The sequence below is a fragment of the Euprymna scolopes genome, chromosome 40 (assembly GCF_053919585.1).
Source record: "Euprymna scolopes isolate OS-2025 chromosome 40, ASM5391958v1, whole genome shotgun sequence".
NCBI lineage: Eukaryota > Metazoa > Mollusca > Cephalopoda > Sepiida > Sepiolidae > Euprymna > Euprymna scolopes.
In genome coordinates this window covers 42661158-42686156 of record NC_136521.1, presented here as the reverse complement: position 1 = coordinate 42686156, position 24999 = coordinate 42661158, and the positions used below count along the sequence as shown (strand labels likewise).

Below are 24999 nucleotides of genomic sequence, written 5' to 3'. Positions count from 1 at the left end.
TCAAACAAAAAATATATTTTGTCATAAGTTTTTTTCATACCCTGCTCCCTCCAAAGAAACCTTTTAAAATTGCAACATTTCTTATAGTAAAAAAATACCAAACAAAAAAATTGTTTTCATTTGTTGTTTACACATTAATTTTCAAAAAAAATATATTCATTCATAAAACTTACTATGAGTTGATTTTTTTATCATCGTATTTACATTTTCTACATTGAAATTACTATAAGATAAATGTTTTCTATCATGATTTTTTCTTTTTTTCTTTTCTTTTTTTCTTTTTTTTCTTTTCTTTTCTTTCTTTTCTTTTCTCTTTTTTTCTTTTTTTTTTCTTTTTTTCTTTTCTTTTTCTTTTTTTTCTTTTCTTTTTTTCTTTTCTTTTTTTTTCTTTTCTTTTTTTTTCTTTTCTTTTTTTTTCTTTTCTTTTTTTTTCTAGTGTTTTGAACTTTGATCAACACTCAGCATATTCTGGTGGTTTACGTAAGCCACTAGAATATGCCAACTAACATCTACAAAGAAGCGAGTTATTCTCTACATAAGTACCATAAATTTTTAAATAAGCTTAAAACATCAACAACTTTGTTAATTTAAAGTGAAGAAAAATTACAGTCCCACCCAAAAAGAAAAAAAAAATCCATTAAAATTATGATTATTTGACTTTATTCTTTTTTTTTTTTTTTTTTCTATTTACAGAATCAAGCTGATCCAAGCATTCGGAATCTACGAGAGGAATCCCCCCTGGACCTTGCGGCACAATATGGCCGTGTCGAAACAGTCCAGTTACTTCTGCGAAGCCAACCTGAGCTTATTCATCGTGTTCATTTAGACAAATTTCCACTGCATCTTGCAGCCAGGAACGGTCATCGCCAGGTGGTCGAGCTGCTTTTAGATGCTGGGGTTAACATTAACACGAAGGTGAGCATTCCTGCGAGTTTTAATTGAAGAAATTAAATCTATGAGGTGCGTTCAATAAGTTTCCAGATATATTTTTTGTATGGGCGTTTTTATAGATAATACACGCATGAAACTCTAGTTTCCTTCAAAGTAATCTCCTCCAGCTGTAATGCACTTGTTGTACGGCTCCAACAACTTTTGGAAGGCCCCATGGAAGTTCTCTTGTGTGAGCGTGTTAATGACTCTCGTCACATCCTCTTTCATCTCCTTAATTGTTTCATAACAACAGCCTCTTAGGTTTTCCTTAAGCTTAGGGAATTATCAAAAGTCACAGGGAGCAAGGTCTAGAATATAGGGACGGTGAGCAACTGTCTTGATTCCTATCTTGGTCAAATAGTTTGGGACAAGGATGGACTTGTGAACTGTGCATTTACGCAAATCTTCAATATCTTCAGTTCCTTGTGAATAATTGTGTATACAGTTCCCACACTGACATCAAACTGTGCGCATTGTCTTGATAGACACACGACAGTCCTTATCCATAAAATTCTTTATTTGTCCAATCAACTCTGGTGTTCTGACTTTCTTACTCCTCCCACACCTCATCATCCCTCACAGACTCCTTGCCTTCCTTAAATCTCTTATGCCACTCAAAAACTGATACTCGATTCATGCAAGGTGGTCCAAAAAGCAGTCTGAAGCATTCCATACATTCCTGTAGCATTTTTTTCCAAGTTTAAAACAGAATTTTATTGCATATCGTTCTTTTAAAGTGTCCTCACATCCAGATTGCATTTTTGAAACTCACCAGCTGTGACAATCAGTCTTTAGTAGGGTGTATTCCAATTCCTGCTGTAGCTGTTCATTTAAACCTGAAATCATAAAAATTGGTCAGTCATCTAATAAGAAGTATAGAAATAACATACTGCATTTTCAAGAGTCTACAACAATTTTAAATGCTTGTACAGAAAAGTCTGGAAATTTATTGAAAACACCTTGCATATCTATTACTAATAGGGATTTGGGGGTATATGTTTTCCAGGCAGTTTACGTAAAATGCTAGGTACTGAAACACTGAGGTAATGAAATTGTAGCAGCCAAAAGAGCAAAAAGGGTGCTCATTCAGATTGGTACTTATGCCGAGAAACAAAAATGAAGAAAAACTTTTACACTGTACCTACTTGTTACAGAATGAAGATTGCATATTCCAAAAATAATAAAAATAAAAACAAGTTGTTTTTATTTACAAAAAACAAATTTGTTGTTTTTTACCAATAAGTGACAGACAAGGCCATGTTTTCTAGAAAACATGATGAAGGGAGATAATCAGTGGTTGTTTGACAGTTTCCACGTGCATTATGGTTGTCTGCTCTTGTCCACCTTTATCGAAATCAAATAAAATTTGATTTTATTGAATAAAAAAAAATTACTTGATCAAGTTACGTGAATTTTGGAATATTTCATCTTCATCCCATGACTGGTAGGTACATTATCCAGACGTTTCTGGATTTTCTTTAATTTTAAATACCGCTGTAAGTGCCAATGTGAATAAGTACAAATAAAAAAACATCATACAAAAAATCATTTAGAAAACATTTGTTTGATATTGTTTTTTTTTTTATTAAAAAGTTAGATATTTATCTTGATTTTAATAAAAAAGCATTAAAAAATCATTAATAAAAAACATTAAGAAATTATTAATAAAAAACATTAAGAAATCATTAATAAAAACATTAAAAAATCATTACTAAAAATGCATTAAAAATCATTAATAGAAATGTATTAAAATTATTAATAAAAATGCATTAAAAATTATTAATAAAAATGCATTAAAAATTATAAAATTGCATTAAAAATCTTTAATAAAAAGCATTAAAAATCTTTAATAAAAAGCATTAAAATATCATTAATAAAATGCATTAAAAATTATTAATAAAAATTAAATAAGAATTTTTGTTTGCTATCAGTTATTTGTTAAAAAAATTTATTCATCAACTTACCTTACAATGAATGCTTTTTCTTCTTGATTTGAATGTTAATTTCCTTAAAGTTTTGTAAAAATTGTCTAATAATTATTTGTTGTATTTTCCTCATAACAAAAAGAATTCTGAATTTTTGAGATGAAGATTGGTTTTTCATATTAGGAATATTTGGACTATTGTTCTCATCTTGAGTGTCATTTTCACAACATCTTGGTTGATGTAACCTCCGATCTTCTTCAAGTGTATCCTGTCAAATCTGGAATCTGGATGGAATTTCAACCAAAACTCTTTATTTGCTTCACAGAGGTAGCATGTTCTCGTTCCATCAGCCATAACTGGATAGAGATCCTAAGTAATTTGCAATTGTATTTTTCAATCACCCACACTGAGGATTAAACCTTCAACATTCAAATTGTAATATCTTAATATATCCTCCCATGACACTAAATTGTTGAGATGAGAATCGATAATTGGTGTCTGTGGCGGAATGGATAAAATACTAAGTTAAATTCAGTTCTAAGTGACACTTTTCTAGAGTTTGAAGGTTCATTTATACAACTGATTTTTCAAAGTACTCTAATCATTGTCCCACTGGTCCTTGAGTTCAACAAAATACACCTGAAGAAGGTCGGAAGATTACATCTGCTGAAACGTTGTGAAAATTTACACTCAAGATGAGAACCATAGTTCGAAGAATCCAAATAATACGAAAAAGAATATTGTTTTCAGTTAATTTTTCATTGAATTATTTTTGTAATAACAGAAATATTTATTTTATTGTAAAAAATTGGCCATCGTTTGCATGAAAAAAAAAAATCACAGAACTTTTATTTAGCACTTTCTGGCATTTTTCCTAAACTACCCATAAAATTGCGACGATAGTCCTTAATCTGCATAAATGCCCATACTATTACCATATCTTATTCAATTCTGTCTCTTATACTATTTCAAACTAATGTATTATTTTTCACTGATCGATTCACTGAGGGAGGGGCTATTTAATATCTGTTCTGTTATCATTATACAATTCTCCAAGGCATTGCCTCCTCCTTTTTTATTTCTATTTTTTTTTCTCGGGGAGACTAACACAACATAATAATTTTGTTGTTTTGAAACCATTCTTCTGGGCATTATCTTTTTATTTTTGAGGTGAGGGTGGAAGGGCAGTTTTATATCTGTTTAGCACTTGTGCATTAGTGCAAAGGTAGAACTTTTTTGGTTTTCAATTGGGATATTTGAAGAGTGCACAGCAGGGGCAGGCAAATGCAATTTCAGGACTGAATCAAAAATCTCACAACAATAAATGTGTTTCTTCTTGTTTTTTTTAGAAATAGATTAAAGAAAAGTATGATAACACAAAATGCAGGGTTTTTTTTTTCATGCAATTTAAGGAATTAACATTTTTTTTACTTTTTTTTTTGTAAAAAAACCAAAATTCTGAAATTTTGGATGTTTTTTGTTTTTTGTTTTTTTCGAGAAAGTTTTTTGTTACACATTTATTGAATTAAAATAAATTTAAGAAACTTATGAACACAAAATAGATTTGCCTACTCCTGCTATGCACTCTCCAAATGTCCCAATTGAAAACCAAAACGGTTGTACCGTCGCACTAGTGTTCAATTGTTTCTCCAGACATCACTTCCTCCTTTCAAGAGGGCAGTGTAGTATGTATTCTGTGATTGTGATGCCAACCTCTCAGGTGTTACCATATCCCTTTTTAGATGGAGTATTGCAGTATATGTTCTAAGGGTTATAATATCATCATCCCAGGGTTTACCTTCTCCTTGTTCTTCTAAGGGATAATAATATACCAGCAAAAATAAAGGGTATTCCTAAACTATGCCCATTTATATATAAAGAGCCATTATGCATGTGCGTGTGCGCTTGGAATAATCTTGGGAACTTCACAAGATACTATGTTTCTAAATGTTATGCGTTTGAGTCCAGTGGTATTAAAGATGCAACATATACTAAAACATAAAAAAAAAAAAAAATAAAAAATAAACAAAAAAATTAAAGCTCAGAGTTTAAAGAAAAATTAAAAGTATATACATAAAAACAAAGAAACAAAAATATTTATAAATGATCTAAGGGAGATAAGCATGTTCAGTCTAGTTTATGTTTAGAACAAAGACCAAACTATTGACAATTAATGACAATATTTCTTTGGTCAATGAGAAAGTCAGAAAATCTTTATAATTACCAAATATCCAGTTTTTCTTTGAAGGTGCTATAATTGATTCTTTTGATAAGATTCCTTTCGACTGAATCTGGATCCCAGTAAATATTGGCCTGAGTTAATCTAATCAGTGTCTGATAACCTGGAGTGGCATAACAACTCAAATTGACTCCCTGGAGAGTTGATGTTATCAGTATTCTTTTATAGTTTTGAAAGAATGGAAAGTTCCAGAAACACTTTAAATCGAACAACTTAGAACATTCCAGAAGCTCCCGAAAAGAACAATTTTATATTCTATATTTAGAACTCTCCAGAAACTTTTTAAAAAGAACATTTGTATATTGTAATTTTAATGTAATGTTTTTAATAGTAAAAACTATACATTTTTAATATTATTATAAGAAATTGTAATATCTTAATATCTCCTCTCATGACACTGAATTGTTGAGAGGAGAATCAATAATTGGTACCTGTGGCGTAATGTATTAAGTACTAAGTAAAATTCAGTTCTAAGTGACACTATTTTTTAAGTTTGAAGGTTCAATCCTTAATGCAGGCAGTACTAAGAATACAATTGTGAATTACTTGAGGTTTCAAGTGCATTATATCTAAAAAATATTAAAATAATGCATTTTAAGTAAAAATATTAATATGTACTTACAAAACAGATTTAAAAAAAATAAAATAATTATATCTAAAAATTATATATCTAAAAATTATAATAAATTATATCTAAAAAAATTAAAATAATGCATTTTAAGTAAAAACATTAATATGTACTTACAAAAAAAAATTTTAAGTAAAAACATTAATATGTACTTACAAAAAAAAATTAAAATAATTATATCTAAAATTATATATCTAAAAATTATAATAAATTATATCTAAAAAAAAAAAAATTAAAATAATGCATTTTAAGTAAAAACATTAATATGTACTTACATGCCTTGTTGGAATTAATTAAAAAGCTCCCATGTACATGTTCTGTTTCTACTTTAGCTTTTCTTGCTCACCTGCCCATAATAAAGCTGAGAATAATAGTCTGCAATAAATAAATTAATAAATAATACTCATCTCAAAAATGAATTCCAATTAAAATAATATATAAACGTTTGTTTATAAATCAAAATACTTTTTGACATAATCACATCTGCATCAGGACAGTTTTATTTTCATCTTATGTCATGAAGAGTTTGTCTCTGATGTATCGTTATTTTCATGGAAACTGTTCGACTGAGCTTCAATCTATAGTTCCCCCTCGCCTAACTTTCACAAGAAACACTCGTCTAGCTGTAAACACTATCAATAATTCCCCCCACTCTTTATCTGTGCCTAAACCTAAACGTAGATTCCATGAACAAAGCTTCTTTCTTAGAACTGCACGCCTGTGCAATTGTCTTCCGTTTTCCTGCTTTCCGGCTGACTACAATATGGTTGTGTTCAAGTCTAACGTAAATAAGTTCTTGATGAGCCGTTCCATATAAGTTATAAAATTTACCAAATTTTCATTACTAATGATTACTATATTGTCCAATTTCTACTGTACACTCTTTAACCCTTATCCTTGAGTGTCCTCTTGGCCTTGATAATGTGGTGATGCCTATGTAAAAAAAAAAAAACAACAACATATTTTTATATAACTTTATACGCGACCACGTGGATCTTCTAACCTGGAATGTTAATTTTTTAAAATCTCTGTTGATAACACTGAACGAATCTTGTTTTTCTTAATGTCCACGAGGGATAAAAAAAAAACAAAAAACAAAAAAAAAACTATCTATCCTGATGAAGATGTGATTACATCGAAAAGTATTTTAATTTATAAACAAATAAATGTTTATAAGCAACATAACACAAATAAATGTTTGTTTACTTTTTTTAAATTGAAATTTAATTTTAAATTAGAATTGGCTTACTAAACTTACATTTTGAAAAAATAATGAAATTAAAACAAAACCATTTTTCATATTTCGAATTATTTAATCAAGTGAATTTCTATTTCTTTCTTAATTACTAAATTTAAAAAAACTATTTTTGTCATAGTATTTTCAAGTTAAATTCAGTTTGTACAATATTTTTGTTTATTAAATTGTCAAGTAATTTGCAAAAATAATTTTTTAAATTATCTAATCAAGTAAAAAATGGAATTTTTACTTGATTAGATAATTCGAAATAATAAAAATGAGGTCTCATGTACTTTTGGTCTCCCCATTTCTACTTTCGTAATTCCACTGATGGCAGCCCACTGCTACGAATTCGAAATAGGGGCATGTGAGTGGGGGGGGGAACGAAAGTAGAAACAGGGAGACAGCAAGTACATGAGCATCCAATAAAAATTCCAAAGATTACGAAAATACATGATCTTCTGCAACTTTTTTTTTTTCGTAAAAAAGGGGGGGGAAAAAACATTATTATGGATCCGCGATTTTCTAATGTGAAATAGTAAAAGTTAGCAAAACAAGGGAGATAAGTCAGTTTTTCATATGGCTAAACTTATTTTTTGTTATAATTATTTTTGTACTTGCCCATTTTTGTGAATTTCTTGCTAATTTTGACGGCATCTTGAAGACATGACTGTTCGTCTAAGGGACGTAACTCTACTTTTACTAAGAACATTCGAGTATTCGACTAAATGTCAATTAGAGAGAGAGAGAGAGAGAGAAAAAAGAAAACTAATTCGAAAAAAAAAACTTTGTTCAGGGTACCGTTTGTACATGGGTACTCTAATTTTTGTTATAATTATTTTTCTATTTGATCATTTATTTATTTCATTTTGAATTTTTGTAATTTTTATTAATTTCGATGGTAATTGGAAAAAAAAGAGCCGTTCCTCTAAGGGAAGGCACTCTTTTGTAAAAGAGTTCCTTCCCTTAGAGGAACGAGTCTTTCAGAACATTTGAGTAAATGTAAGAAAATGTAAAAAAAAAAAAAAAAAAAAAAAAGGAAAAACACAATAAAATTATGTATTATAGTTACCTTTTTTTAAAATTTTTTGTTACATTAAATAAAGTTGAAAAAACATTTTTTGTTTTAAATAGATAATTTTATTTTTTTTTTATTATATTTTTTCTTACATTTACTCGAATGTTCTCAGTAAAAGTAGAGTTACGCCTCTTAGACGAACAAGCCTTTGTTCATGATTGCCATTTCGACATGATACTTAAATTATGTAATTACTTTTAGCCAAGATCAAAGTGTAGTATCTGTTCTTCAGATGTTGCACTTCGATTTCTTGTTCTCTTTCGGTGGAGGAGCAGTCCTTCACGACTGAGACAATTTTTATTTTTGTACCTTTTCTCCACGTTAAAAAACGACCCTGGTATCTAACTCTGTCCCGTGGGGAGGCATTGTAAATAGGTACTTAAATTATGTAATAGTGTTTTTTACTTGTAATGTTTTTTTTTTATGTAATGCACTAGCACTTTTTGTTGGTTTTTGAAACCTGAACGATTTATGCTAATAATAAAAAAAATAAAATTAACAGTGCTTCTATATTTAATAAACGAATCATAATATTGAATTTCATGTAAAACGAATGGTACCTACGTAATTGTCATGGTGCTAATAGTAACATATTCAAAAATTATGAAAAGCGATAAGATAGAAAAATAATTATTAATGAAAAAACAAATTTGCGAAATTGAAAGAAATCACTATATTACGCTTACTAAAAAAAAGTTTACAGTGTAGATAATTAAATTCTGTTGCCTACGTCACGTGACGAACGTAATTCAAAATGTCGGACAAATTTCATTCCCCAGATTAAACTTTGTCGAAAACTGTTTTTCATCAATAATTCTTTTTCTGCCTTATCGTTTTTCATATTTTTTGGATATGTTACTATTTACGACATGGCAATTACGTAGGTACCATTTGTTTTACTTAAAATTCAATATGTCGATTTTTAAATTTCGTTCGTTCAATATAGAAGCACACGAACACACACACACACAAAAAAAAAAAAAAAAAAGAACTTTATAAATTCTAATTCCGGCAATCCCCTTTAGGTTTCATCCCAAACACTGGGCTACAATTTGAATGCTGTGTTGGCCGATGGCAACTTGAATCCATACGCGGAGGTTTGTGTTTCGTTTGCGTGTGTGTCAGTGTTTTCACCTATTCACTTCATTGTTAATTCTTCAATTTATTATGTGAATAAATAAATAATGCTATCAAATATTCACTTGGATAAGTTTTCACTTGGAGAGAGAAATCTAGAAAATACAAAAGATCTTTAATCCTCATTGATAAAGGGTGACCCCAAAAAAACAAAAGCCAAATGGAGGCCATCTAGGACATATGCTGTAGAACGGAGAAAAAAAGGTCAAAGACCCTAGTGTTTTGATGCAATGTTTTCAATATAATAAACTAGTTATGACCAAAGTTTAATTTCATTCGGACAAAGCACTAAGAAACAGGGTCTAATTAGAGTTGGGGCCTGTTTTTTGGGGGTCACCCTGTATAATATGCATTTATATTAAAATCCACAAAGGTACGAAAAAGTTGTCAAAAAAAGCAAATACATTACAAATAAATGTTATCAAAGGCAAGATAAGTTACTTTTCTACCTAACTGGATAAGCTTTTAGTGTTTTTATTTAATGTAAAATGTTTATTCAGTTTGAAAAACAAACAATATTGAACGCTACCGGAGAACAAGAAAAAATGGCCGCAATGTCTCTCTACATTTTTGAAGTCTCGATAATCACTTCAAAATAAGAAATAAAACAAAATGGTCGTAGAAACCCACGTAATAAATGTTACCATGACATTTATTGGGTGGGTTTCTACCACAATTTTGTTTTGTTTCTTATTTTGAAGTCTTTGTCGAAATTTCCAAGATATCGCAAACATTTTCTTCGTGTTCTCCGGTAGCGCTGAATATTACCTGTTTTTCGAACCGAATAAGCATTTTACATTAAATAAAAGCACTGAAAACTTATGTTGATGTTATTTTCACAGTATTTCGGCTGATATAACTTCTAAGTTTCTTCAGGTACAGCTTGTCAGACTTCGAAATTTTGAAGTGAACTCTTTATATAATCTATGGAGAGAAACGCTGATTTAGTTCACATGGGAGCTAGTGATGAAAATGGAAATGAGAGAAAGAGGGATAAAAAAAGACCTGGCCAGAGATAGGTTAGTTTGGAAGTCAATTTCTTAACACTGTCCTATACATGTAAAACATATGTTAATCCGATGATGATGCAGATTATTCTCATTATGGACGTTTGGCGCAAGGGATAAAGGTGTTGTGTTAGAATCAATTCTAAGCGTAAGGTGTCAAGATTTTTCTGCAGAAAAACGGTCACTTATCTGATACTGACCAGACTCTATGTTGCTTAACTTCAGTGATCTAATAAGAAACAGTGTTATATTAGTGGCAGGCATTAAACAGAAAAGATACCGATTCTTTTATTAAAATAAAAATTTGGGAGATAAAAAAATAAATTTTTTTTTCAGTGTTTTCACTTAAAATTCGGGTAGACAGATATGTAGTCTACAACATATCCTGGAAAAGTCACCAAACAAACAAGTCATTGTATGGTTACCTACCTCATGTTTCCAATATTGTGAGACAAAGATGTCTAGTACTTGCCGGTCATATTAGTCGCCATGATGAACCAGCAGGAAAGTTCCTACTTTGGACTCCAGATGCAAAAAGGAGAGTTGGATGTTCATATGTAATACTGGAATCCATTATTGAAGAGGAAATTGGTCTGGCAGGAACTTAGCTGGTTGTTGCAATGGCCGACTGAGAACTCAAGCAATCGGAATTTGTTCACATTTCACCTACACCTACTAGCATTGGATGAAAGAAAAAAAGAAAGATGCTAATCGTCTCATTTGTCATTTTATTGATAAAATTAATTTTATTGAATAAAATTAATTTTATTCAATAAAATTAATTTTATTGAATAAAATTAATTTTATTCAATAAAATTAATTTTATTGATAAATTAATTTTATTGAATAAAATTAATTTTATTGAATAAAATTAATTTATCAATAAATTAAATAGCACTATTACTAAGTATCTTCCCCTTTTTGTTTAACCTAATATTCACTCCAAACCAGGTAAATTGCCACTTAGGCTTAATGGGCTACTTTGAATTACAAACCATGCCTACAGAAACACTAAGTAGGGAGTTGAATAGTGAGATGTCTGTTCACATTACATTTAAATTTCACGTGTCTGTTATGGTAGTTTGAAATAGCATTTTTGTCATTCTGTTATGGAAGATTGAAATAGCGTCTTAAGCTGTCTGTTACTGAAGTTCATAATAGCATTTTTGGCTGTCTGCTATGGAAGTTTGAAATACCATTTTCAGTTGTCTGTTATGGAAGTTTGAAATAGCATTTTTGACTGTCTGTTACAAAAGTTTTAAAAATTATTTTTGGCTGTAATGGAAGTATGAAATAGCAGTTTAGTCTTTTTGTTAATGAAGTTGTAAATAGCATCTTAGTTTTCTGTTACAGAAGTTTGAAATAGCATCATAGTTTTCTGTTACATGTATCATGATCATGAAGTTTGTGTACCTTTCAACATCTCTCCAAATATCTCTAGCAGCCGTTATTTATGGATTAATCAGCCAATCACAATATTGCAGTAGGAAAGACCTGGATGTACTTCATATCTTCATATTCAACGCATTAGTTTGAAATAGCATTTTCATATGCATCTTTAGATTTTTATAACTCTCTAATTTTATATCACATTCGTCACATATCATTCCATCCTTACAACATGTTGTACATGGCATCATCACAGTTACAACATGCTGCACATGATATCACGTCATCTTTGCAACATGTTGCAAATGGTATAATCCCATCTTTGCAATATGTTACAAACTGCATAATCTCATCTTTGCAACATGTTGCAAATTTCATAATCCCATATTTGCAACATGTTGCAAATGCCAATTTCCAACCCTTGCAACATGTTGCAAATGCCATCCTCAGATCCTTCCGACATGTTGCACATGTCGTCATCTTACCCTTACAACATGTTGCACATGGCATTATCTCACTCTTACAACATGTTGCACATGGCATTATCCCACTCTTACAACATGTTGCACATGGCATTATCCCACTCTTACAACATGTTGCACATGGCATCTCACGTTTAAAACATGTTGTGCATGGGCATTACAACCTTACAACATGTTGCAAATTGCATCACCTCACTGTTACATGTTGCACATGGCATTATCCCACCCTTACAACATGTGAAACAGTATATCACCTCATCGTTATAATATGTTGCAAATAGCATCATTTCATAGTTCCATGTTGCACATGACATTACCCCTATCCTCTTCATGCAAAAAAACCTGTTTTACACAATGATTTTTCTTAATAAATGTTAAAATCAATTTTTGTGAGGTTTCTTATAAAAACACTTTTCCTTGCACTGTTATTTAATTTATATATTCATCTTTGTATTTGTTAAGACATCTTTATTAAATAAAGCATCTTTTATTTTTATTGTAAGTTTGCCGTCTACATTTAAGACATTTTATCAAATCTATTTTTAATTTTGTAAAAACTATTTTTATAAAGAAAACTATTCTAATTCTTTATTTTAATTTTCTAAAGGTTTTTATCATTTAAATTTTTTTCAATCTATTTTAATTTTATTATATTTCTATGAAATATTTTATTTTAATTTATATTTTAATTATAAATATAATTTTGTAAAAACTTTTTATAAAGAAAACTATTCTAATTCTGTATTTTAATTTTCTAAAGGTTTTTATCATTTAAATTTTTTTTCAATCTATTTTAATTTAATTATATTTCTATGAAATATTTTATTTTAATTTATATTTTAATTATAGATGGTTATAATGTTGTAAAAATTATAATTTTAGTATTATAAATTTAATGTAATTTTAATATTTTTTTAATTTATAATAATTTTATTATATTTAATATATAATAATTTTATGATATTTAATATATAATATTTTTAATTTTTTGAAAGTTATGATTTTATAAACGCTATTTAGATTTTTATAAATTTTATCATTGTTTAAAGTCTATCTGAACTATTTAAAGCTATTTAAATTTTAAAAGTCCGTTTCTATATTTACAAACACCACTTTAACTTTTGTTAAACCATATTTTTAATTTTTGTCTAAAAGTTATGTTGATTTTATAGAAATTAATTTTTATCTTGCAAAATCATATTTGATAAAATCTCACTTGCATTTAGTTTTGTCAAATCTATTATAATTTTCTTTTACCTTTTTAAAACGTTATAATATTTGTGTAAAATTATTTTAATTTTGTGAAAACTTTCATAATTTTAATTTTGTAAAAACTATCATAATTGAAATTTTTTTATAGAACCTTATTATTTTAAAGCCTTTTAAAATGTTATTAAACCTATTTTACTTTTTGTTGAAAGCTATTACATGTTTTTCTAAAGGTTATAATTTCCTTTATTCAGCCATGGTCATAAAACCATTAGCAATAGACAGAGACTACTAAGCTAACTAAGGAATGCATAAAACTTAGGAATATCACAATAGTTAGACAATATAGAACTCCGAAAATGTGACAGTGATACATGTTCAAACAATTTTGAGGCAGCACGTTCAGGACTGCAGAACACAATGTGAATGGAGATTACCAGAACATCTCTGAGCAAACATCAGTGCGATTATGCAGAACGTCTAATGTGAATGTATATCCTGCAGCAGTACATGTATATCCAGCTGTAATTTTATTATTTTTTTATCTAATAATTTTATCATCTATAATAATTTTATTATTTTTTATCTAATAATTTTATCGTTTATAATAATTTTATTATATTTAATATTTAATAATTTTAATTTCCAATATTTTTAAAATTTTAACCATAGGTATTAAACATCAGTTAATATGTAACACGACTGTTTGCCAGGGAGATTCACTTGGTTTGTCCATATCATGAGGACATCCGTGAAACCGTTTTTAGGTCCCGGGCACAAAGACCTGCTCTTCGGCTGTTAAGCACATTTAAAGGATAAGCAGATCCACTTTAAATTAAGAGCTTGATATGACTTCGGCTATACCTGCTATGGGTCTTGTGTCTGGGTCTTATCACGGCCACCGAGATATAGAAGGCCTGTTAACTGAAAAATGCCTGCAGGCAATGTAGGTAAGATTCGTCAAAGTGTTACGGTCGATACTATATGACGGCATTTTAAAAAAGAGCATTAAAACATGTTAAAAAAGAAAAGAAAGGCACCCAATTCGATTAATAATGAAACTGAACTTTATTCAATACAAAATATAAATATTATCTATATAAAATTACGTAATTTTAAAGCAATATACAATCTAACACTGATAAAAGTGAATTGTGAATTTAGGAAACAAACAATTAAAGAAACATAAAACAAACAATTCTTGGCATTCGGGACAAGATCACAGTGTAGTAGTATCTGTTTTGATGCTACAATTCACCTTTTCTGTCCTCGGTCGATGGAGGAGAAATCCTTCATGACTGAGACAATTTTTATTTTTGTTCCTATCTAGAGTGGCCCTTATTGGGGAGCTGGATTTTCCCACAAGATTATATGTTGAAATATTTAAATAACTATTACTTTTAATACAGAAATTACATTTAAAGTTTTGGTTTTCTGTTCTTCTATGTCCATTTTCCCCCACGTTTTCCATCAAAATGTAAAGTATCTTTTCATCAGTTACATGGTTAGGAATCCTATACTTCACTATAGTCTTCATTTTCATATCAATGCAGAATACATGAATACGGAAATGAAGTTCACATAACTACTAAAAGACAATTATACTATTATTATTGGTTAAAAACTAAGAAAATATAGTAAACATGTACGATATTAAATCAGGATGATGGTGAATTTGGGAGGGGACATTATTATTATTATTTCACTCACTGGGAGTTGTCTCACAGGCCATCATCAGTGATCGCTCACTGGCAGTAACCTGTGGTATTTGCTGGAGACCGCGTGACAACAAGTCTCCTCAGATTTCCAATGTTCTCCACCTCTTGACCACTCGTGCAGATGATTGCACGTTGTCACAACAGCCGTTAACCATCGATTTCTCGTTGGTATTAGCCATTGGTGTTTCCTGGGGTTTGGGTAACAAAATGCCCCCCCCCAAGATACCAGATTTGAACTGCACACTTCCAGTGGAGATCTGGTTAGTACCCTCCCACCTCGGTTTTTCCATCCTCCCTGACCCTTCACAACTAATTGATGTGGTGCCAGTCGATGTCATCTACAGCAGTTTTTTTTTATTATCATTGTTATAATAATAATAATTATAATGGGGCTTGTGCAGTGTGTGCACCATGCTATATTTTAGATAGTACTTCCAAGTTAAATTTTTATGTTATCTTATTTTTTCATTAAATTGTTAGGTGAAAGTGCGGAATAGTTAGAAAACTCCTCCCCCTGTTAAGAATGGCTTTCTAAATAATATTTCAGCAGGGCACGTACATTTACCCGTACTTCACGGGGAACGTGGACCCTGCATAAACAGTGTTTTTATTTAATGATTGCTCCCTGTAAGCGCATGAACAAAAGGTTTTCTTTAGTTTATTTAATCACAAAAACTTTTTTTGCAGGTACTATTTGAGGCCAAAAGGGAGGGGGGGGCATTATTTGAATATGTATGAAAAAATAATTTAACAAAAAAATAAAAATCTTTAGTGGATTAAAAACCATTAAAATGAAATAAAATAAAAACAAGCACGAAATAAAAATATGAATCAAATTTACCCCCAAAAAACGAAAAAAAAAAAAAATAATAAATATCTGCACGATTAAAAAAAAAATGTCTGAGATATATACGAAGAAAGTGAAAGAAAACACTTTTAAGGAGCAATCATTGAATAAAAATACCGTTTACACAGGGTCCACGTTCCCCGTGAAGTACCCAACCACACACAACAAAACACAAGAAAATATGTTAACTAAAATTGAATGTACTCTTTATTTTTAGTTCATATCAAAACTTGAATTAAAACTGATCAGTTAATGAATTTTTAAGATGAATTTGTGTTCGTTATGTCCTAATAAACAGAATTTCCTCTTTCATTTCCCATTTCAGTTATGTAAATTATTTACAGTTGAAATGTTATAAAACAAACTTTAAGTTTTAAATATATTCCAAAGAAATAAATTACGCCCGGTGAATTCATCAATCGTCTTGGTTAAATAAAAAAAAATAAAAAAACTGCTTTGTAAAATGCTTCTAACTTTAAAATATTTGAAAATACTTAATGAAAAGCTTTATTTATTATTAAAAGAACGGACTGAAAAATATTCTCATATAAAAATTGTTTGCTTTGCAGTTTAAAAAAAATAATAAAATGAAATATTTGGTTTTCTTCGATAGACATATAAGAAAATTTCAAAAACAAGTTCACTTACTGTTATAATTTATTAGATTAAAATTATCCAAATGAATGTGCAATTATATAATTATCCAAATGAATGTGCAATTATATAATTATCCAAATGAAGAATTGTTCTTTCTCTTTAAAAAAATTATGTTTAAATTACCACAAAAGGCAACGAAAAATATTTTTTATGGCTATTAGCATGGCCGCATGGTTGAACACAAGAAACTTTAGGCACCGTATACCTACATGATGATCTGGTAATGACGTCACACTGTCATGTTCATTGGCCTGTACTTTCGGTGGCCTCGGTCTTATATGCATTATTACAGGGAGGGTTTAGGACATCAGCTATATCTGCTATGAGTCTTGTGTCCAGGTCTTCTTGACGTCATTACAATAATAATATTTCATTTCTTCCATTTGAGAACCAGCTACTTTCAGTGGCACATAAGCTTTATTACATCACCTAATGAGGACTTTTTGTTTTTGCCAACTAATTGTCCGAAACATTAGCATGTTCAGTGTAGTAACTATGTAATATTTGTCTATATAAATATATATATATATATATATATATATATATATAATGAAGAATTTGCTTTGTGATTGGGTCCATTGCCTTCATCCCTGTGTATCAAGAATACTTCAAAGTACTTATGAGCATACCCATAATAATTACAGCAAAAATATTGCAACACTCTCAAATCGTTTCACTCCATGCAAAACATGTCTTCAACCCTCACTTTATTTCCATAAATCATCACACTGCGAACACATGACTGATAGACCATTCCCTTAGTGGACAGCAGTAACACTCTGAAGATTAATAATGACAAATGGTTCAGGAAAAACAAGAGAATTAATAGAGGAAGAGAGAAAGCTTTTGTGTGCTGTGTATGTATCAGGCACCAATGGAAGTATATATATATATATATATATATATATATATATATATATATATACTAGCAATGGGTGCCCAGCGTTGCCCGAGTGTTTGGAGGTGTATGCTGAGCAAAAAAAAAAAAAACGGTAATTTTTTTTAATTTTACCCCTATTATGACCCCTTAATATTTATTGTTTTGGACTCAAATAAAATTACTAAGTTAGATCCATGTCCAAAGAACCTATATCTAAAATGTCAAGTGTTTAGACCCAAAATTGTCGGAGGAGTTTGGTAGAGTTCTCAAAGGTCAAATCGTTGAACTTTAACCCCTTTAACAGACAAATTTCTGGCCGAAACCCAATCACATCGATTTTCCCAATTCTCAGTACCCTGTATATCAAATTTCGAGTCTGTAGACTAAAAATTGACAGATTTATTGCATAGGGAAATGTACACAGACACACACACACACACACACACACACACACACACGTTCACTTTTATAGATATATATATTGTTATACCGGCCTTCCTTGAACAGAGGAATTTACACTGATTAGCACTATAAATAGCGCTAGTAATTCCAACACCGGTGACAGAGATGCGACTGCACTTCAACTGTTAGCTGAGTGCCCAGCAGATATACACACTATCCTATCTTTGTACATTATTGTTAATATACTTGTTCCTTAACCGAACCTCGACTTGATTGTTCTGATTTTCACTGTTGTTCCACGACACAACATACATATATATATATATATATATATATATATATATATATATATATATATATATATATGGCATATTTCATTAAATGAAATAGACGTTTTTTGTCTATTAATTCTATCTTCGATCCTTTCCAACTTCCGAATAAGTCTTCACTTCTGGGGGGAACTGGCTGATTTAATCACCATATTTATCATAAGTCCGAGTACTTTCCAATCCTTTAGGATTCATCGTCAGGGATAAATTAATATAACTGGTTTTGAACAATTTATAAAATTTTTTTTTTTTTCTTCTTCATTGGTTAATTATTTATCCTCTTTTTTCCATTAGTTAAAATTAATAGCTTCGCAAACATTTCAGGATGCTATTAATTTCAACCAATAGAAAAAAAGGATAAAATAATTAACCAATTAAGAAAAAAAAACTTTATAAATTGTTCAAAACCGGTTAGATTAATTTTTCCCTGACGATGAATCCTGATGGATTGGAAAGTCTTCGGACATATGATAAATATGGTGATTACATCAGCCAATTCCCCCCAGAAGTGAAGACTTATTCGGAAGTTGGAAAGGATCGAAGATAGAATTAATAGGCAAAAAACGTCTATTTTATTTAATGAAATATGCCATAGAGAAAAAAAATACTGCCTATATATATATATATATATATATATATATATGTGTGTGTGTGTGTGTAAAGAGGATAAAAATTACTAACGGAACAGTAGCAGAAACTCGCCATGAAGCGAGCGAACAACAGAAGTTGTATTTGAAAGAAACAGCTTACCTTATAGACTTGTATATACTAATGTTTATCAGCTGTTTTCTTTTTGATAAAGTCAATGTCAAGGGAGAGATAAAGCACTTTTCTATGGCTGTCCTCATCTAAGTTTTATAGGATGGTGCTTTTGGGGGGCAGGTATTTCATAGCATATCTTTTTTTTATTTTAAATTTTATACAGTCATATTTGGGGGTTATATCGTCTTACAGATAATATTGGATCATCAGGAGAGAATACGCACCGTTTCGGGGCCTCTCTCTCTCTCTCTCTCTCTCTCTCTCTCTCTATATATATATATATATATATATATATATATATATATATGTGTGTGTGTAATTAAAATATTTTTTTTAACTCTTTATCACCCCAAACAAGATATATTGCCACTTGGACGTAAGAGGCTACTATTTGGATTCATGTCAACAGAGACACTATGTAAGAAGTTGAACAGCAAGATGTCTGTTCACAATACATTTAAATTTCTGCATGTCAGTACAGTCAGGGGAGCAGGAGACGGAAGGAATTCCAAAGTTTAGCAGTTCATCGAGTGACACTATAAGAGCACGAGGTTTTCCAACATCTATTTGGTTGGCGACTCTTTTTTTTTTTTTTTAATTTTTGAACATGTTACTGTGTGTTAATCTTAAAAGTTAAAATCACTATTTAATTTGTGTATAAATATTTCATATGCTTGAGGCTACCATTAAAAAAAAAAATTTTTTTTTTTTTTTTTTTTTTTTCAGTCAACAATCAGTCGTGGACATTTTGAGGAACCATGTTTTGGCAAATAATTATTGTCATTTATTTTTATTTTTTTTTTACATTTCATTTTCTAGGTGGTATCAAAAACTGCTGGCACTGCATTGCACGAAGCCGCGTTCTTCTGCAAATTGGATGTTGTGAAACTGCTTCTTGAACGAGGTGAGTTGTTTTTTTAATAAAGGTGGCTCACTGCTTATCAAGGTCCACAGGCCACTCAAGGATAAAGGTTAGACATCACCGTGCTGATCGATAATGGTGGAAATTTGGGTAGGATTGAAGAAGTTTGAAATAAGCCAAGGGTAAATTATTTTTTAATTTGATTTTGAAAGTTAAATTTGATAATTATCATATCGTTTGGTCATTATTTTTAGTTCATATCAAAACTTGAATTAAAACTGATTAGTTAATGAATTTTTAAGATGAATTTGTGTTCATTATGTCCTGATAAACAGAATTTCCTCTTTCATTTCCCATTTCAGTCATGTAAATTATTTACAGTTGAAATGTTATAAAACAAGCAAACTTTAAGTTTTAAATATATTTCAAAGAAATAAATTACGCTCGGTGAATTCATTGATCGTTTTGGTTAACTAAAAAAAAAAAAAAAACTCCTTTGTCAATCTTTTTCTTTTTTCTCTTTTTCTTCCCCATGGTGTCTAGTGGAAGAAAGTTTGATGAAGAGTCCACGTGATGTTGTTAACTGTGGGGTTTTTATGAAGTGTGATAGGTAACGCGTGGTTGCGTGGTTTGAAAATCTGAAATATTTATTGATTTAAAGATACAAAGATTTATTCTTCAAATTTCACTCAGCGCTTCTAACGGATATAAACAAAAAAAACTACCCAAATATTTATTGGTTTAAAGATAAAAAGATTTATTCTTCAAATTTCACTCAGCGCTTCTAACGGATATAAACAAAAAAAACTACCCAAATATTTATTGGTTTAAAGATAAAAAGATTTATTCTTCAAATTTCACTCAGCGCTTCTAACGGATATAAACAAAAAAAACTACCCAAATATTTATTGGTTTAAAGATAAAAAGATTTATTCTTCAAATTTCACTCAGCGCTTCTAACGGATATAAACAAAAAAAACTACCCAAATATTTATTGATTTAAAGATAAAAAGATTTATTCTTCAAATTTCACTCAGCGCTTCTAACGGATATAAACAAAAAAAACTACCCAAATATTTATTGGTTTAAAGATAAAAAGATTTATTCTTCAAATTTCACTCAGCGCTTCTAACGGATATAAACAAAAAAAACTACCCAAATATTTATTGGTTTAAAGATAAAAAGATTTATTCTTCAAATTTCACTCAGCGCTTCTAACGGATATAAACAAAAAAAAACTACCCAAATATTTATTGATTTAAAGATAAAAAGATTTATTCTTCAAATTTCACTCAGCGCTTCTAACGGATATAAACAAAAAAAAACTACCCAAATATTTATTGATTTAAAGATAAAAAGATTTATTCTTCAAATTTCACTTAGCGCTTCTAACGGATATAAACAAAAAAAAACTACCCAAATATTTATTGATTTAAAGATAAAAAGATTTATTCTTCAAATTTCACTCAGCGCTTCTAACGGATATAAACAAAAAAAAACTACCCAAATATTTATTGATTTAAAGATAAAAAGATTTATTCTTCAAATTTCACTTAGCGCTTCTAACGGATATAAACAAAAAAAAAACTACCCAAATATTTATTGATTTAAAGATAAAAAGATTTATTCTTCAAATTTCACTCAGAGCTTCTAACGGATATAAACAAAAAAAAACTACCCAAATATTTATTGATTTAAAGATAAAAAGATTTATTCTTCAAATTTCACTCAGCGCTTCTAACGGATATAAACAAAAAAAAAACTACCCAAATATTTATTGATTTAAAGATAAAAAGATTTATTCTTCAAATTTCACTCAGCGCTTCTAACGGATATAAACAAAAAAAAAACTACCCAAATATTTATTGATTTAAAGATAAAAAGATTTATTCTTCAAATTTCACTCAGCGCTTCTAACGGATATAAACAAAAAAAAAACTACCCAAATATTTATTGATTTAAAGATAAAAAGATTTATTCTTCAAATTTCACTCAGCGCTTCTAACGGATATAAACAAAAAAAAACTACCCAAATATTTATTGATTTAAAGATAAAAAGATTTATTCTTCAAATTTCACTCAGCGCTTCTAACGGATATAAACAAAAAAAAAACTACCCAAATATTTATTGATTTAAAGATCCAGTAAGACCAAAATCTGTAGAGCCCTGCCTCACGTGCTTTATGTTTAAGAAAAGATATGCACATTTATGATACGTTTTTATGGTAATTGGGATAAATAAAAGAATCGGAATCCGTAATTGTATCGAAATCAGGAAAAATATTGGAATCGTCCCATCTCTAATAGTTTTTGTTTCTTTTTGTTTCCTTGTTCTTATCGCATACTCTTTTCTAGTAGTCTTTCATTTCTGTAGATTTGATGGTGTCTACTTCCAGATCTTCCAAATATTTGTGTCATGTTCACCAAGCGCCTTCATCTTCTATTGGTTTGGCAGTTCGACACCCTCGGATGTCTCTAGTTTTCCGCTTTTCATCTCTTAATAGTGCAACTTTTCCATTCAAAATTCCATTGTAATGTCCTCGTCAAATATGCTGGTTGTGTTAATCACCTTTTCCAGTTCCTTTTTACTTTTTGCAAGCTACTTCAGGTCATCCATATACATGAAGTGGTGTATTCTTTGTTCTTTGTAAACTTGTATTCGGCATCACATTTCTTAAGTGGCATCAACCTGTAGTGTTGTTATTATCATTATTATTATTAACTAGCAGTTCAGCCCGGCTTTGCTCGAGCCTTTTGTACTGTTCATAACTTTATGTGCATACGTATATATATATATATATATATATATATATATATATATATATATATATATATATATATATATATACATATATATATATATATACATATACATATATATATACATATATATATATACATATACATATATATATATATATTAAAAAGTTTGACTCCTGTTCAGGTAACCTACATCTAAAATTTCAAGTGTTTAGACCCAAAATTGGTGGAGGAGTTTGGTAGAGTTTGCAAAGATAAACTCTTTCAACGTTAGCTTCTTGGCAGCCAAATTTTCGCTCAAAAACTGATTCAAAAGCTTGCTGCATGTCTGAATACCCTTCATGTAAAATGTCAAATGTTTAGACTCAAAATTGGCTGAATAGTTTACTAGAGACCGCAAAGGTCAAATCTTTTTAACTTTTACCCCTTGGCAGCCAAATTTTCGGCCAAAAACCGATTAAAAACTTGTCCTATGTCTGAATACACTTTATGTAAAATTTCAAATGTTCAGATCAAAAATTGGCTGAGTAATTTGGTAGAGACCACAGAGGTCCAATTTTTTAAAGCTTTGAACCCAATTTTGACTCCTTAACATTTATTGTTTCGGGCTCAAATCAAGTTAAAAGGTTTAATTCATGTTGAAGTAACCTACATCTAAAATTTCCAGTGTTTAGACCCAAAATTGGTGGAGGACTTTGGTAGAGTTTTCAAGGGCCAAATCATTAAACTTTGACCACTTGATAGCCAAATTTCTGTTCAAAAACCGATTAAAAAGATTTTCTCAAATCTCGATACCCCGTATGTCAAATCTTGAGTCTGTTGACTGAAAATTGACAATAGTTTGGTAGGTAAATGTACACACACAGACACACAGGCAGACAATTTTACTTTTATAGATATATAGATTTGTGACATTGAGAGAAAATAAAATAAAATTATTGGAGAATCCAAAAAATATAAATCTGTTTTTCTTTTGTGTGTATAATTTAAATATTTGAGAAGTGCTTTTTTTTTTTTTTGTCATTATTTTTCATGGTAAATATGTTGTATAGTTGGTTCTGGAGAAATGCCAGAAGGTGTGTGGGTCAATTCTTATGATTATGTTCGTAGTCTAAATGGAAAAAAGGTATTTTAGAATAAGATATTTATCTATATATCTATAAAAGTGAGAATGTAGGTGTGTGTGTGTGTGAGAACACTTCTCAACCTATATACTCAACAAATTTTTTGATCTACAGACTTGAAATTTGATATATAGGGTATCTAGACATGTGGAAAACTGTTTAACTGGTTTTCATCTGGAAAAAAAGGTCAAAATTGAAAAATTGTACTTATGGGTCATCAAATTTTTATCTCTTTGTCAACTGTTTCACGACTGCGCATACATGGTCATGAAACATGACAGCTTCTTAATGTTAAGAATAAGTTGGTTTGAAAACACTTTTTAAAGATCGTGACAAGCTGATCTAATGGTTATCGTACTTGACTCACTATTTTTAAGTTTTGGTTTCGATCTCAACTGAGTGTCGTTGCAAAGAAAAAAAAGAAGCACACAAAACTTCAGCTCACTGCAGCAGCGTTGTCCGTCAGTACTTTCTGTAGACTCGTTTTCATGTCTGTCTCATCTGCTCCAGTGGTCTGTTTTTATAAAAGACAGAGTCCTCCAAATTTGCATATTTGCATATGTGCGCGAGAGCACATGAGATTCGGTGAGACTGCATTGTTATATAACGTCGCAGGCGGCATCTTGGATCCTTTTCAGCATCATGACGCTGTGTCGGCAAAGCGCACACTGAGGCTTTTTTTTTAAATTTTTTACATAGGCGGCACCACTTATCAAGGCTGAGAGGCCACTCAAGGATAAGGGTTAAAGAGTGTACAGTAGTTAAAAGGACAATATAGTAATCGATAGTAATGGAAGTTCGGTAAATTTGTTAACTTAAGTGGAACGGCTCATCAGAAACTTGTTCACGTTGGACTTGAAGACAACCATAAGCCTGCATTCCCACAATTTTCGCCACACTGAGTATTTTTTTTTTTTTTACATACAAGAAATGATCTGTTTAGAAAAAAAACTTACATGCACATGTATCAGTTTCTTTCCATTTTATTGCTTAATCTTTTAAAAGGAATTTAATCTTCTGTATTTCTGCTTATGATAAATAAGAAATCTGCATTAATTGAAATATAATACAGGTGGCCCACTTAAAAGTAGTCCGGAAAACTTAGTAGGGTGGAGGAACATTTTTTTTATTGTTTAAATTACCTGTAGCATTATTTAAATTACCTGTAGCGTTATTTAAATTACCTGTAGCGTTATTTAAATTACCTGTAGCGTTATTTAAATTACCTGTAGCGTTATTTAAATTACCTGTAGCATTATTTAAATTACTTGTAGCATTATTTAAATTACCTCTAGCGTTATTTAAATTACCTGTAGCATTATTTAAATTACCTGCAGTGTTATAAAAGATGCTGGAAGTGCTCCCCCTTGACATTTATGCATTTCTGGGCACGTTTA

At 30.0% G+C, this 24999-nt stretch overlaps 1 protein-coding gene across 11 annotated transcripts in view; it reads left to right on the top strand.

Moving 5' to 3' along the window:
* The window catches only part of LOC145265500 (ankyrin repeat and sterile alpha motif domain-containing protein 1B-like), a 903976-nt gene that overhangs the window by 230228 nt on the left and 648749 nt on the right, over positions 1–24999 (top strand). For all 11 annotated transcript variants that reach the window (XM_080121395.1, XM_080121397.1, XM_080121394.1 and 8 more), the window contains exons 5-6: positions 694–915; positions 19676–19760. In XM_080121395.1, the coding sequence (XP_079977521.1) occupies positions 694–915; positions 19676–19760 (307 nt within the window). The remainder of the gene's footprint in view (positions 1–693; positions 916–19675; positions 19761–24999) is intronic.